The following is a 13,894-nucleotide window of genomic DNA, read 5'->3' as shown; positions in this document are numbered from 1 at the left end:
CTACTGATCTCATATCACTTTCAACTTTCAGTGAAAGGAGGGGTCGTGGGGAGGGGGGGGGGGGGGGGCGAACAAATGAACTTTATGAAGAGCGCGTAAAGATCTCTTCACAAATAGCTGAGAGAGAGAGCATCACCAGCACAGACGGACTCACCCCACACCACACAACACAGTAAACTCTACACGGCACGTGCTACTGCAAACACACCTACACACACACACACACACATGTAGGCGGCGCAGGTCATGTCTATATTTATCTTCCAACATGGCGTCGTGAGACAACACGAAAGAGGTCGTTCTTAGACAAAGACAAGTAAGCCAGCAAGCTTCATCTCTCCGCATTCAGCCTTCTCTGTCTGGTAAGCCATTACCCCCACAAGCCTTTCTCTTCTACCTCACAGCTCGGAATGTCTTCCGCTCACACGATATTAACTTTACTACCCTGACTTTGGTTTGTTTGTTAATCAAAACCAAGCGAACGCAGTTTTTTTTTCTTCTCTTTTTTCAAAGGCTTACAAAGAAGAGTGAATAATTCGACCTCCTTTTGGTTTACGACGCAGTATTTTTGTGCGTAGAGGATAGTCGCGACAGAGTCAGCTTCCAAAGAGACCTGACTGAAGTAACTTGAGGATTAAGGTATCATCAGTTGAAGAATTTTCCTGAAGGTATGGGCTCAGTAATTAAATGTAAATCGGTGTTTGATTTTTTGAAAGTTTTGTTTGATTGGGTGTGGAAAAGTGAAACTTTTTTTTTCTGGAAAATTCCGGATAAAAAGCAGAGTGTTTTGATTTTTGTTTAGTGTGTCTCTGTTCGTTTTCATTTTGTTTCTTCATCGTATTTTCTAGGTCAGTTTTTTTTTTTGGCTCTTACTCTCTTTCCTTCGTTTACTTTCTCTCTCCAGAGTCACTGGCTATACTGTTGCTCACGCAGACAGTGTTGAAGTGTTTCCTCTCAACGTGAGGCTGGCTACCAATTGGAAATCGAACACGTTTTTTTGTTTTGTTTTTGTTGTTTGTCATTGGGGGTGGGAGGTCGTCTCTTTTGCGGCATAATTAGATAAATGAGGAGATGTTGAGAAGGGTTTGGAAGTTTTCTTTGTCAACACAACGGCCATTTGATGCCCACACTGACGGAACATCTCCCTCAGACGGCTGTTTTTCTCCAGGTCTGTTTGTGCCGCCATGCCAAACGGGTAAAATGCCGTCTGCTGCAGGAAAGCCAGGTGATGTCAGGGGGGCTCTGTAAGGGATTTTCTCCTTTATTTCATGTTGTGTTATTTATTTTTAGGCGAGAGGTTCTGTGAAGTTTTGTTTTTGGATTGTTATTCCTCCCATCTGACGTGTCACAGGTGTGTGTGTGTGTGTGTGTGTGTGTTCGTCTCTGGCATGCGAGGTTCTGTTGAGTTTTTTAAAAGGGATAACTCGTGCCCTTTTTATGTGTCTGAGTTCGTCTCAGAGACGTGAGGTTCTGTCAGGGTTTGTTTCTGTTGTGAGAGTGCATTGGATCTCTTTGTCTTATGGGGTTGAAAGGTTTTGTTGTGAATGAAGTTTTACGTCATCTTCCAGGCAGAAGTGAACATGAATATTGCAAACTATTTGCTTTCTTTGTTGTTGTTGTTGTTGTTGTGTGTGTGTGGTTTTTTTTTTCTGTGTATATAAACTTTTTACAAAAACCTCTTCAGTGTAGATTTGTCCAGTGAATTTACCCAGAGACAGTTCTTGTGCTGAGCTCTTGAACAAGCACTATGCTCTAGACCGCAAGCAGACCTCAGTCTTACCTCTTGATAGCTTTGAACCTTACTCATCGCCTGGCTCCCAATGTTGCATGTCTGTCTTTGTCTGTCTCACGGCTGTCCCTCTCTCTGCCTCTGTCTCGGCCTGTCTCTCTGTCTTTGTCTGTCTCACGGCTGTCCCTCTCTCTGCCTCTGTCTCGGCCTGTCTCTCTGTCTTTGTCTGTCTCACGGCTGTCCCTCTCTCTGCCTCTGTCTCGGCCTGTCTCTCTGTCTGTCTCACGGCTGTCCCTCTCTTTGCCACTGTCTCGGCCTGTCTCTCTGTCTGTCTCACGGCTGTCCCTCTCTCTGCCACTGTCTCGGCCTGTCTCTCTGTCTCTGTCTGTCTCACGGCTGTCCCTCTCTCTGCCTCTGTCTCGGCCTGTCTCTCTGTCTGTCTCACGGCTGTCCCTCTCTCTGCCTCTGTCTCGGCCTGTCTCTCTGTCTCTGTCTGTCTCACGGCTGTCCCTCTCTCTGCCTCTGTCTCGGCCTGTCTCTCTGTCTGTCTCACGGCTGTCCCTCTCTCTGCCTCTGTCTCGGCCTGTCTCTCTGTCTTTCTGTCTGTCTCACGGCTGTCCCTCTCTCTGCCTCTGTCTCGGCCTGTCTCTCTGTCTTTGTCTGTCTCACGGCTGTCCCTCTCTCTGCCTCTGTCTCGGCCTGTCTCTTTGCCTGTTGTCTTTTTCTTTTCCCTCATTTCCCCTGTGTATTAGTGTTAGTGTGTGTGTGTGTGTGTGTGTGTGTGTGTGTGTGTAACAATAATCAATAATGATAATGATAACAGTAAGTGTGTGTGTGAGAGTGTGCGCACGCCCCTGTGTGTGTGTGTGTGTGTGTGGTGTGTGTGTGTGTGTGTGTGTGTGTGTGTGTGTGTGTGTGTGTCCCTGTTTACATCTTTTTAAATTGCTAATAATTTTAGTTCAGTTTCACTGGAGTGGCAGATGCGTTGTTCTAACCCATGCAACAATAATGATTAGATAGCATGTATATATATATATATAGTCAGCGTTTTTCCACACACACACAAAAACAACAAACAAACTAGGCTTTTGAATGCTCAGGTAGGAAGTCACCGCAATTTTGAAAAGAGATTCTGGCAGCACTGATACGCAAATGTCATTTTACCACACCTATTAGTTTGTGGGTGGGTGGGTGTCATGGGGGTGGATATGAGTGTGCAACATCTTGTGTTGTGAAAGTCTCGTGTACTGCGTAGATAGGATGATACGCACATGAGTGTTCATTATGTTTGAATATTTTGTCATCCATATGCATATCTGCCAGCTCAGGTTAACTGTGTTTGGTATAACTTTGCTAGATTTTTTTCATAAATTATTTATTCATGCGTTTGTGCATCTGTATGTAGGTTGGGTCCCTAACCTGTTTGATTTTTAAATGCTCACGTGCAAGCTTGTGTGCGTTGATAGGGGGTATAGTTAAAGAAAAAAAATGAAAGTTTGACTCGGCGTTATCCAAACAAAATCAAGCATGTTAATAAAAAAATTAAAAAAAGAATTATTGGAGTGAGTCATCAAGGGTTGAATGACTTATCGGCTCTATGCGGCCATACCTCTGGGCAGACCTACTTTCGGTACACACTTCCCACAATCCAGTTCCACACACGGGCGAAAGCGTGGCAGCAACTGCTGGGATTGGAAGCTCGTTTCGGCAACCTAACTCACCATCGTTGCTCGTGATCACCGTGCTAATGACGTCATAAATCTTTCCTCACTGTTTGCGTAGCTTCCGGCCTGGGCGTGTTGCGTGTGAGGGTGATCGGCAACAGATGGCGTCAGCGGTGATCATTTCCGCGCCGTTTGTTTTGTGTGGGGATTTTATGGGTCTGTTTTATCAAGGTGCTTCAGATCCATTTGCATATTATCTTGAACAGATTCTCCTTTCGCATTTGAGGCTCACTGAACCACTTTTCGTGTGGGGCGCATGCTCATGCCCAGGTGCTTACGTGGAAACACACACGTGCAGTTCTACAAACACACACACACACACACACACACACACATACATACACACACAGAGGATTGTTGAGGCTTTAGGGTGTTTCTTTTTATTTTTTTAAATTTTTTTTTTAATGATTTCACACACAAAAGAAAACCCCTTCATTAACACCAACCACCTTTTTTTTGTCATGTGGTTATTGGCAAGTAACCAGTGACAGTGTGAATGAGTGAATCTTTTTTTTTGTTGTTGGCAGAGAAACACACAAAAGACACAAATAAAGTTAAGTCCTCTGAATGATCAAGCCAATAAATATTAAATTATGCAAATTAAAAAGGCAGTTTTTAAATATTCGGTATTGAACTACAGTTTTTGTTACCTGTAAGCAGGGTCATTGAATATTGTAAATGATCACTATTGTTCCCAAGTTTCTTGTTAGGAAGTGTGTACAACGTAAGAAGCTACCAGATGGTTTCATCGTTACATTCTTCGTCATATTCCGAGGCAGTTTTATAGATTATTTTGCTATGATTTGAACATATGTATGCATTTTTTTTTTTTAAAGATTTGTACGTTGTATTCAAAATTTAACACAGTTCAATCATTAGTTGTATGCAATGTTTAGTTTGTTCTTTTGTTTATATGTACGTTAACTCTCCGTACCCCATCAGAGGTGAAACGCAAATAAATCTTGAAACCTGAGCTTTATGGACGTCTGAAAACACCACCTGAAGCACTTTTACACTTGTGTGTGTGTGTGTGTGTGTGTGTGTGTGTGTGTGTGTGAGCACTGAAGCATTGTAGTTCCTCGGTGAAACTGCACGCGTCAGGGGAAGCCTGTTTCAGACAGAAATTATTCAAACTGCTAGCTGACGATCACAGCGGCTGGCATCACGCTGCTGGGGAAAGAGTCAAGAAGGGCGAGGAAAAGCACAACCAGCAGTTGGAGGAGCAGAGACAGCGGGAAAAAAACCTTGGGCCTTTGATCCACATTCCAACTCTTGTCGACAAAACCTGCAGAAGAGAGACTGACTGTCATGCATTACTGAGCCCGGCACGCTCCAGACGCTGCTCTTAAACAGGACTTATTCTGGACAGACAAAGGTGCTGCTACCATGATCTCACGAGACAGACGGACGCCAATCAATTAATTGATCAATCACCAGACTTCTGATTCCCATAGTCTGAGTCAACTCTCCTGTGAGTCAGTTGAGAGAGTACCTCTGACGACCAGCGAATGATTAACTGGCAGCAGGAGAAAATACTCTTGAGTGGGGGAGTCTGTCATTTAAATAAGAAAAATAAGTCTCATTTGATTTTGCAAGTGCTCATGAAATCAATTTTACATGCGTGTGTGTGTGTGTGTGTGTGTGTGTGTGTGTGTGTGTAAGCACTGAAGCATTGCGCTTAGAACGTTCTGCGGTGAAACTGCATGCGTCAGGAGAAGCCTGTTTCAGACAGTAATTATGCAAATGGATCTGAAGCACCTTGATAAAACAGACCCATAAAATCCCCACACAAAACAAATGGCGCGGAAATGATCACCGCTGACGCCATCTGTTGGCGATCACCCTCACACGCAACACGCCCAGACCGGAAGCTACGCAAACAGTGAGGAAAGATTTATGACGTCATTAGCACGGTGATTACGAGCAGCGATGGTGAGTTAGGTTGCCGAAACGAGCTTTCAATCCCAGCAGTTGCTGCCACGCTTTCGCCCGTGTGTGGTAACTGGATTGTGGGAAGTGTGTACCGCAGTCTGGTTTCCAAAGCAGGTCTGCCCAGAGGTGTAGTCCACATGTAGCCAATGAATAGGCCATTCAGCGCTTGATATTATTTATGACCAGTTCCGATAATTTTTTGTCAATTTATATGCTCGATTTGGTTTGCTTAAGGCGTCTGCAAAGCACTTGGCTTTTCCCTTGTCACTGTATGTTTTGCAACACAAACGCACACAGACATGAAACATACACACACACACACACACGCGGACGCACATAGGCACACACACACACATGCACGCATGCACGCACGCACACATATATATACACACACACACCGTGACACACACACACACACACACACATTCACACACACACGCGCGCGCTTCGCGAACGCATCCACAAATAACAAGATACGAAAAGCTAAAGAACTATAACACAATGAGCGTGGAACCAGAAAGAGATGGTGAGAAGAGAAAGATGAAGAGAGAGAGAGAGAGAGAGAGAGAGATACCGGGCAGAGAAAGACTTACGCTTGAGCACGTATTTCTGCACCCCTCTTACGTCACATACACTTGCGCAAAGCCATTCCAACTATAGGGACTTTCGCAACAACCACATACTTTCAACACACACACACAGACACACACACACACACACACACACGCCCGAGCGCATGCAGGCACACACATACGCGCGCGAACGTATTCACAGATAAGATGCGGAAAGCGAAAGAATTACGACACAATAAGCGTGCTTCCAGTGAGAGAGAGAGAGAGAGAGGGGAAGAACAATACAGGATGAAGTATGAGGAACAGTGTGTAGCGAAAGACTCACGTATCAGCACTGACATATTTATAGACCTGCACCACTTACGAGACATACATACCACGCTTACGCAACAGCATCCCAAGTCACGAAGCGCACAGCACATCTTCGCAACAACCATTTATTTTCTAACACACACACACACACACACATACACAGAGACGCACGCACGCACACATATACGCACATACACGCACACGCGCACACACACACACACATTCACACGCGTGCGCACGCACTCTTACGAAATGTACAATGGAGTAAATATGCATGATTAATCATGAGTCAAGAAAGCAAACGCTCATACAAAGAATAAGGTAGAGGGTACATACTTGCTTTTTTTTTTTTTTTACTCACTTTCAATCATCTGCTTTGTATGACAGACATAGTCGTGTCCGACCTTGATCCTCAGAAGAGCAGTGGAAGCAACTGTCCCAACTAACTAGGCTAGAATTTAATTGTAGTGGAAAGGGTCTTGCCCAAGTTACATCCTCTCTCACTGTCAAGTGGTTTAGGACATTCGGCGGTGGGTTCGGTTCCCAAAGGCCGACTAGTTAGCCCCCAAGGTTGCAGTACTAAGAGCCAGTGCAGTCTTGCTTCCTAATTATTTTAAGAGTCACAGTACTTCACAAAAGAAAAAATGCTGTAAATGAAATGTCACTGCATTAGACGGAAACCATTGATCTCTGCTATTGGCCCGACTGTAAAATTCTGTTAGTATTTGATCAAAGACCAGCGTTGATCCACGACATAAAACACACTGCATAATATGTGTGCATGCCACACACACACACACGCTTATAGAGCACGCACACGCACGCGCACACACACACACACACACACACACAACCACCACCACTACAACCACCACCACCACTACCACCACCATACTCCACACAATGACATGCACGCCAATAATCGACAAATGGATATTTAGTGGCATCATAATGTGCATTGAAACCACTGGCAGACATGATACGTGATGCCTATTGCATGTCTGAAAAAACCATGTCATAAGAACCTCATGGCCAATGACAGAGTGTCAGTGAGTGTGAAATTTCCACTCTCCCTTCCTCTCTCTCCCTCCCTTCCTCCATCTCTCTCTTTCCCACTTCTCTTTTCTACCCCACTCTCTTTCTCTGGAAGTTTCTGCCTTCCCTGTTCCGGTCTCTGCCTGCCTGTCACAGTTAGTGAGTCTCTTTGTCTGTTTTGACTGTCTGTCAGTCTGTTTGCCTGTTTCTCTGATCAGATTATTTTGTATTTTCCCTCCGCATTCGATAGGAAAGCATAAAAAAACCCACTGCAGGCAGGAAAAAATACAAAAAAAAAAAAAAAAAAAAAAAGGTTGGCGCTCTCAGTGTTGCGACACGCTCTACCTGGGGAGATCAGCCCGAATTTCACTCAGAGAAATCTGTAGTGACAAAAAGAGTAATACAATACAATACAATGTATGTATGTATGTATGTATGTATGCGTGTGCTTTTGTGTGCACATGCGTGCGTCAGTGCATGTGTGAATGAATGTGCTCCGAGCTTGCGCCCTGATGCAGCCGGCCTTTGTCAGAATAGAAAAAAAAAAAAAGAACATAAGTTGTCGCCTCAACCTCTCCCCTCTTCAAAGAGAATAACAGTACACACTAGTAAAAGCACGATCCCTGTTATACCCATAGAACCATGCAAACACTCTCCCATTTCCCCTCCTCCGTCGGGGACAAAAAAAAAAAAAAAAAAAAATCTATTCACCAGATAGCTGAAAGCAAAAACGAAAAAAAAAAAAAAAAAATCTATTCACCGGAGTGCTGGCGATAGGCGCCAGAGCGTGTCGACAATAATTTTGATTTACTGGCGAGATGGCGACTTTTTTTTTCCTTTCCTTTTTTTTTTTTTCTCTTTTTTTTTCCCCCCATGCGCGCGACATTAGCGACCAGCCTGCCATCTGCTGTGCATATACCCCAGAGGGAGAGAGATGTGATTCACGTGCCAAGGCTAAAAATAACAGTGTGCGCGAGACGCGGCTGTCATGATAAGGGTGGAAGTTAGGGGGGGGGGCTGGGGGGGGGGGGTAGCGTGGAGGAGGCTATGGAGGTAAGGGGTGGAGCGGTGGGAGGGGCGGGGGGGGAGGGGGGGGGAGAGGGGTTGCAGGAGATAGAACGTGACGGGGGTCTGTGTGGTAGGGGGAGGGGAGAGTGTTGGGGGGAGGGGGTGTAGGGTGGAGAGGGGAGGATTTGGTCACGCGTGAGTGCGTGGATTTTCAGTGTGGGGTGGAACGTCGTCGGGTGGATGGAGTGTTAGTTGTTGGGGGGGGGGGATGGTGATGGGGGTTGTCTGGGGGAAAAGGGGATGATGGGATGTTTGTTGTGGTGTGGGGGGCTGTTATATATATATATATATATATATATATATATATGTGTGTGTGTGTGTGTGTGTGTGTGATAGCGTATAGCTTGGCTATGAGCTTTGATTTATTAAGAGATATTTAAAGAATTAGCACATCCTATGCTCAAAGTTGTAACAAGGTACACTTGGTGGTAAAGGGCTGTGGTTTAGGGATGGATTGAAATTTTGATAAAAGAATTGAAACCTTAAAGGGAATAATTTGATTTTGTTATGGATCAATATCCTGTCATCAGAATATTTTGAAGGATCTTAATCCTGTCGTAAAGGTATTTTGAAGGATGTTAATCCTGTCGTAAGAATATTTTGAAGGATCAAAATCCTGTCGGCGACGCCACTTTTGTAGCCGAACCGAGTGGTTCTAGTAGGGAGAAATGATCGTGACATTGTCCTTTGCTCAGTGATCCCCACGACATCGACATCCTTTCTGTCTACCTTCTTCCTTCACCCACCCACCCACCCACCCACGCGCCAGTCTACATGGACAGAAGGGACTACAACTCCGGCTACTCCATTCTGGGTGCCCCCATCAGCCTCCGCAACTTTCGACGCGATTACGACGACGACAATGACGGTTACGGGCTGGCCGCCGCCGCTTTCCCAGCCCACCACCACCACCACCACCACCACGACCTCCACGAGCCCGAGCCTCATGACGTAGACACCAGCCCCCGTGACGTCGACAGCGATGACGACACATTCGACCGGGGCAGAAAGAGAAGGTTCCACTCCACGAGCTCCTCGTCGCAGTCCCCGTACAGGTCGTGCAAGTCGTCCGTGTCTCCTGGGAACTCCGCCTCGGAGTCTGACGAAGCGCGAGAGTTGTCTGAAGAACTGGATGGGGAAGAGACCAGCACACGAGCGCACACCCAGACCGAGAAGGAGAGAATCTCGGAGAAGGAGCAACACAATTTCTCGAACGATCGAGCAGAGAGTTGCCGCAGCGCTTCCAAGCCCAAGAAGGCTGTGTGCCTCATCCACGACAACGAGGAGGACGAGGATGAGGGCTGGAAGGAGCTGCCCGCGATATTGCTGGAGGACATCTTCGTTCTCCTCAGCCCCAAGCACCGGCACCAGGCTTCGATGGTGTGCCGGCCGTGGTACGAGATCTTCTATTCGCCGCGCGTGTGGGAGACGTTCGTTCTGTTCGAGACCACCCTGACGCGGAGGCGCTTCAGCGCTTACAAGGGCTACCAGAGGGAGCTGTGCCCTGGGAAGACTCAGGTTTGTTGTTGGTTTTTTGCTGAGGGTGGTGGTGGTTGGTAGGTGGTGGTGGTGGTGGTTGGTTTGTATTTGTGGTGGTGGTTGTCGTTGTGGTGGTGGTGGTGGTTGGTAGGTGGTGGTGGTGGTGGTTGGTATGTGGTTGTGGCTGTGGTGGTGGTGGTGGTTGGTATGTGGTTGGTATGTGGTTGTGGTGGTTGATATGTGTTTGTGGTGATGGTGAAGGTGGTTGGTATGTGATGGTGGTTGTGGTGGTGGTGGTTATGGTTATGGTGGTGGTGGTTGGTATGTGGTGGTAGTTGTGGTGGTGGATGTTGCTTTGGATGTTTTTCGTTTGTTTGTTTTTTTTATTTGTTTTTGTTAAGCTTGTTTTATTCAAATCAAAGGTATAGCAGGGTCAGCAACCACACTCATTTGCCTTATTTGGATTTTTGTTTTGTTTTGAGAAATTGATAGGAGGTGCCATCATGAGAGTCGGTCAGATGCTGGACTTTGATCCAGTGTAAGAGGTACCATCATGACACAGTCGGTTAGATGCTGGACTTTGATCCAGTGTAAGAGGTACCATAATGACACAGTCGGTCAGATGCTGGACTTCTGATCCAGTGTAAGAGGTACCATCATGACACAGTCGGTCAGATGCTGGACTTCTGATCCAGTGTAAGAGGTACCATCACGACACAGTCGGTCAGATGCTGGACTCTGATCCAGTGTAAGAGGTACCATCATGACACAGTCGGTTAGATGCTGGACTTCTGATCCAGTGTAAGAGGTACCATCATGACTCAGTCGGTTAGATGCTGGACTTCTGATCCAGTGTAAGAGGTACCATCATGACACAGTCGGTTAGATGCTGGACTTCTGATCCAGTGTAAGAGGTACCATCATGACACAGTCGGTTAGATGCTGGACTTCTGATCCAGTGTAAGAGGTACCATCATGACACAGTCGGTTAGATGCTGGACTTTGATCCAGTGTAAGAGGTACCATCATGACACAGTCGGTTAGATGCTGGACTTCTGATCCAGTGTAAGAGGTACCATCATGACATAGTCGGTTAGATGCTGGACTTCTGATCCAGTGTAAGAAGTACCATCATGACACAGTCGGTTAGATGCTGGACTTTGATCCAGTGTAAGAGGTACCATCATGACACAGTCGGTTAGATGCTGGACTTTGATCCAGTGTAAGAGGTACCATCATGACACAGTCGGTTAGATGCTGGACTTCTGATCCAGTGTAAGAGGTACCATCATGACACAGTCTGTTAGATGCTGGACTCTGATCCAGTGTAAGAGGTACCATCATGACACAGTCGGTTAGATGCTGGACTTCTGATCCAGTGTAAGAGGTACCATCATGACACAGTCGGTTAGATGCTGGACTTTGATCCAGTGTAAGAGGTACCATCATGACACAGTCGGTTAGATGCTGGACTTCTGATCCAGTGTAAGAGGTACCATCATGACACAGTCGGTTAGATGCTGGACTTTGATCCAGTGTAAGAGGTACCATCATGACACAGTCGGTTAGATGCTGGACTTCTGATCCAGTGTAAGAGGTACCATCATGACATAGTCGGTTAGATGCTGGACTTCTGATCCAGTGTAAGAGGTACCATCATGACACAGTCGGTTAGATGCTGGACTTTGATCCAGTGTGTACCGAGATTCCGTTTTGGCATGGTGTGGTGTCTTTGGGGAAAGGCACCTGACTCCATACAGGTGGGAATGGGTACTTGGCTTGGGTCTGGGAAGGCTGATTAAAGCGTCGAAAGGAGAGGAGTGACCCCCCGCCTTCCTGTGCTGAGCCCTGGACACAGTGGATATGAATGCTCTGCCCCGATGGCCGCAAAACATTTAAAGCATAATAAAGGCATCTGTACATGTAGAGTATAAAAAAAAATGGGTGCGATTTTTGTTGTTGTTGCTTAGTTTTCTTTGTTGTGGTGGTGTTTGTGCCCAACGCTCGGCTTATATCACAAATTTACACATGCTAACAGTTGGGCCAACAGCACAGTGAGAGCTATGAACAGTGGTTTCTCCACTGCAGTGGGAAACCATTTACAACTGAGTCTTTCGTGAAGGACTGTGGTTCTTAAATTAAGAGGCAAGATTTCAGTGGCTCTTAGTGCTGCAGCCTTGGGGGCTGGTTGGCCTTTTATTTGGGAACCATCCCAACAACGCAGACTGTCCTAAAAAACCCTCTTGGCCGAGAGAGTGGGGATGTCACTTGGGCAAGACACTCTCCGCTATTATCAAACTCTTGCCCAGATAGCCAGGACAGCAGATACCCCCCTTCTGTCTGTTCTGGTGGTTATAGTCGGACACGACTGATGTTGCAGTTGTTGGGGTGGGTTCTGTATCTTCGATACAGCGTTTTCCACAAGAGGGTAAGGAAGAACAAGAGGGGGAGGAAAAGGGAATGAACACCTCACACAAGGGTCGTTTTACAGAGGTTCTCTATTCTGATCTCTTCAGAATACAAAGGGTGAGAGTGCCTGACAGTGCGCAACAATGCGCGAACCTCTCATCAGTGTGACAACAGGCCAAACATCGAAACACTAGGACCCGTCCGGTCCAGCCGATTCTCACGCTCTGGCTTACAGTTGCTGTGACGGGATCAGCTAAGCTATCCAGAACTGTACTCACTGTGACACTGAGGAACGATGATCACAATAAAATCATATTCATAAGAAACACGCAATTGCTTCCCGTAGCATCACCAGCAACAACACGCACGCGCAATCTCAACCTCACATTTTTTCAAAGTGCCACAAAAATAAATGCTATCACACTGACAATCCCGCATACATGTGGTGGTGAGGGCAGTGATGTACACGGTCTTTTCCTCGTGGTCACCCTTCTCACCACCCTCTCTCCATGTCTCTGTCTCTCTCTCTCTGTGTTTCTCGGTCTCTCTCTGTCTTTCTCTCTGTCTCTCTCTCTCTTCCTTTCCCCTTACCATTCCATCCCATACTTACTGTTTCACTCTCTCATCCTCACCCTAATTAGAAGAAGAAGAAGAAAAAATGTCTTTATTACCAAGTGTACCGGGGTCACAAGGAATATTTGGGGTGGATAGTACATAAAAAGGTACAAACATAAAATCGAAAATCATACCTACCTTATCTTCCTACCTACCCCGGGTGGACTCGGACACAACAGCTGTGCCTGATGCGGGTGGGCTGCTTCTTCAAGAGGATCGTGGTCACCCCGATCAGCGACTACTACAGCCTGTACGAGTTCCTGCGGGTGCTGGCGGCCTACCTGGGCTTGAACTCCGACTCCATGCCCCTCCTGCACACCTTCCGCTTCACCTTCGCCTGCGAGAGCCGGGGCATGAACGGGGTGGTCATCATCGGCACCGGGGGCAACATTCTGCGGAAGGTGAAGGTGAGTGAGAGCTGTGATTGTATTGTATTGTATTGTATTGGGCAGCGTAGTGAGCAAGGATGGTGGAGCAGACGAGGACATCAAGAGCCGCATCAATAAAGCGAGACACACCTTCGGAACTCTCCGACCCATCTGGCAATCTTCAGCCCTCTCACTTCACAACAAGGTCAGAATATTGAACACCAACGTCAAGTCAGTCATGCTGTACGGCTCAGAGACATGGCGCACTACCAAGACCAACAGGAACAAACTCCAGACATTTGTCAGCAGATGCCTGCGCAACATTCTGAACATCAGGTGGCCTGAAATCATCTCAAATGAAGACCTCTGGGACAGAACCAAACAAGCACCCATAGAAGAAGAAATCAAAAAGAGAAGGTGGGGGTGGATAGGCCACACGTTGCGCAAGTCACCACTCAACATCACTCGCCAGGCACTTGACTGGAACCCCCCCAAGGCAAACGCAAAGTTGGCAGACCCAGGAGAGACTTGGAGAAGAAGTACGGACACTGAAGTGAAGGCAGCCGGAATGACGTGGGCCCAGATAAAGAGGATCGCCCCAAACCGTGTCCGTTGGAGGAGTGCTGTTGCGGCCCTTTTTGTTCCCGAGCG

The 13,894-nt window shown here is 46.7% G+C and overlaps 1 protein-coding gene across 1 annotated transcript in view; it reads left to right on the top strand.

Moving 5' to 3' along the window:
- Nucleotides 1-262: 262 nt before the first annotated feature.
- The window catches only part of LOC143280182 (uncharacterized), a 17,390-nt gene continuing 3,758 nt past the window's right edge, over nucleotides 263-13,894 (top strand). The window contains exons 1-3 of the mRNA XM_076584783.1: nucleotides 263-362; nucleotides 9,068-9,890; nucleotides 13,055-13,282. Of these exons, the coding sequence (XP_076440898.1) occupies nucleotides 9,147-9,890; nucleotides 13,055-13,282 (972 nt within the window). The 5' untranslated portion in view covers nucleotides 263-362; nucleotides 9,068-9,146. The remainder of the gene's footprint in view (nucleotides 363-9,067; nucleotides 9,891-13,054; nucleotides 13,283-13,894) is intronic.

Source organism: Babylonia areolata, chromosome 3, assembly GCF_041734735.1.
Source record: "Babylonia areolata isolate BAREFJ2019XMU chromosome 3, ASM4173473v1, whole genome shotgun sequence".
NCBI classification, from domain to species: domain Eukaryota; kingdom Metazoa; phylum Mollusca; class Gastropoda; order Neogastropoda; family Buccinidae; genus Babylonia; species Babylonia areolata.
This window is presented reverse-complemented; position numbering and strand designations above follow the sequence as displayed.